This window comes from Mastomys coucha, unplaced genomic scaffold, assembly GCF_008632895.1.
Source record: "Mastomys coucha isolate ucsf_1 unplaced genomic scaffold, UCSF_Mcou_1 pScaffold22, whole genome shotgun sequence".
In the NCBI taxonomy this organism is placed as follows: Eukaryota; Metazoa; Chordata; class Mammalia; order Rodentia; family Muridae; genus Mastomys; species Mastomys coucha.
The window spans coordinates 161899372-161900556 of record NW_022196905.1 but is presented as its reverse complement, the minus strand read 5'-3'; the positions used below and the strand labels follow the sequence as shown (position 1 = coordinate 161900556).

General features: G+C 47.6%; 1 protein-coding gene across 3 annotated transcripts in view; it reads right to left on the bottom strand.

The window, feature by feature from the left end:
- Positions 1–1185, bottom strand: part of Mcph1 (microcephalin 1) — a 401136-nt gene that overhangs the window by 364046 nt on the left and 35905 nt on the right. For all 3 annotated transcript variants that reach the window (XM_031339204.1, XM_031339205.1, XM_031339206.1), the window contains exon 9: positions 307–1155. In XM_031339204.1, coding sequence (XP_031195064.1) covers positions 307–1155 — 849 coding nt within the window. The remainder of the gene's footprint in view (positions 1–306; positions 1156–1185) is intronic.

Sequence of the window (1185 nt, the reverse complement as noted above, 5' to 3'; positions counted from 1 at the left end):
AGGCATGTTAAGTGAGAGGCATATAGGAAAGGTACAGATCAACCATTTAAAGTAAGCACTACTGTTTCTTGTGATCCACAAGGACAAAGCCTGGGGAGGTTTATTCACGGCAACACATCTGACCATAGAGCTCAGGCCTGCCGCCTATGCCTCAAGAGCATCACAGGAAATATCAAGTGCACATTCCTTAAAATGAAAGGGGAGGGGAAGGACTTAAATTATAAAGATTAAAGACAGATTTAAAATAGGAACACAGCATTACATCCTTGCAGAAGAAAACATACTTGGGAAGTGAGGGTCACATACTTTCACTTTGTCCTGTGGTTATGTTCTCCTCTTCTATAGATTTTTCTACATTACAGTCCTCTCCCGAACTGAGAATACAGCTGTGTGCTCCATCTTCGGGAGAGGCTGATGCAGGAGGAGTGGTACCTTCTTTGGGGGAGCCTTTTCCATTGCCTGGGTCTCTGGTTTCTGTACTACTTCCTTTCAAGGGTATGACGTGGTGAGCAGGACTATAGGGGGTGTCAGGGCGGCTGCTTCCCTCAGGGCCTGTGTCTTCCCTCAGCTGAGGGCCAGGCTGCCTGCAATGCCCTGGACTCTCGTTAGCAGAGGGCTCCACCAAAGGCAAGCTAGTAGAAGCTGTATTCACTTCCTCCTTGACAGGTTTCTCAAGACTAGCAGTACTCTTTGAAATTAAGTCACTAATACTGATGGATCTCTGTTTTTCACCAATGCAGGTAAAATCACACATTTCCAGCATGCTTTTTCGCTCCCGTTTTGAGAGACCTCTGCAGTGGAACAGAGAAGGGTTTGCTAGTGGCTGAGCCTCAGGAGGAAGTCTCTCTGAACTCCTCTCCTTGAGATTATCAGGGGAAAAGTAGTCCTCATATGAAGAAGCCTCAATGTCAGGAGTTCCCGGGACGAGTCCGACTGTGGACTGCGGGCTGTGGTCGGACTTGAATAACTGTATTGCCAGAGCAGACTTTCTCTTGTACCTCTTCTTCAGCTTTGCTTTTGGAGGTGAACCCAAGTCCGCTGCCCTTTTTCTCTTTGCTGAAGAACTCTTGGGTCCCAAAGATACTACGTGTTCTTCTATGACACACTCAGTAGGAGACAGGCAGTGCCTCTCATCAGGCATCTCCTGAGACACACCTGCAGCTTGCTTTCTCTCGGAATCAGCTA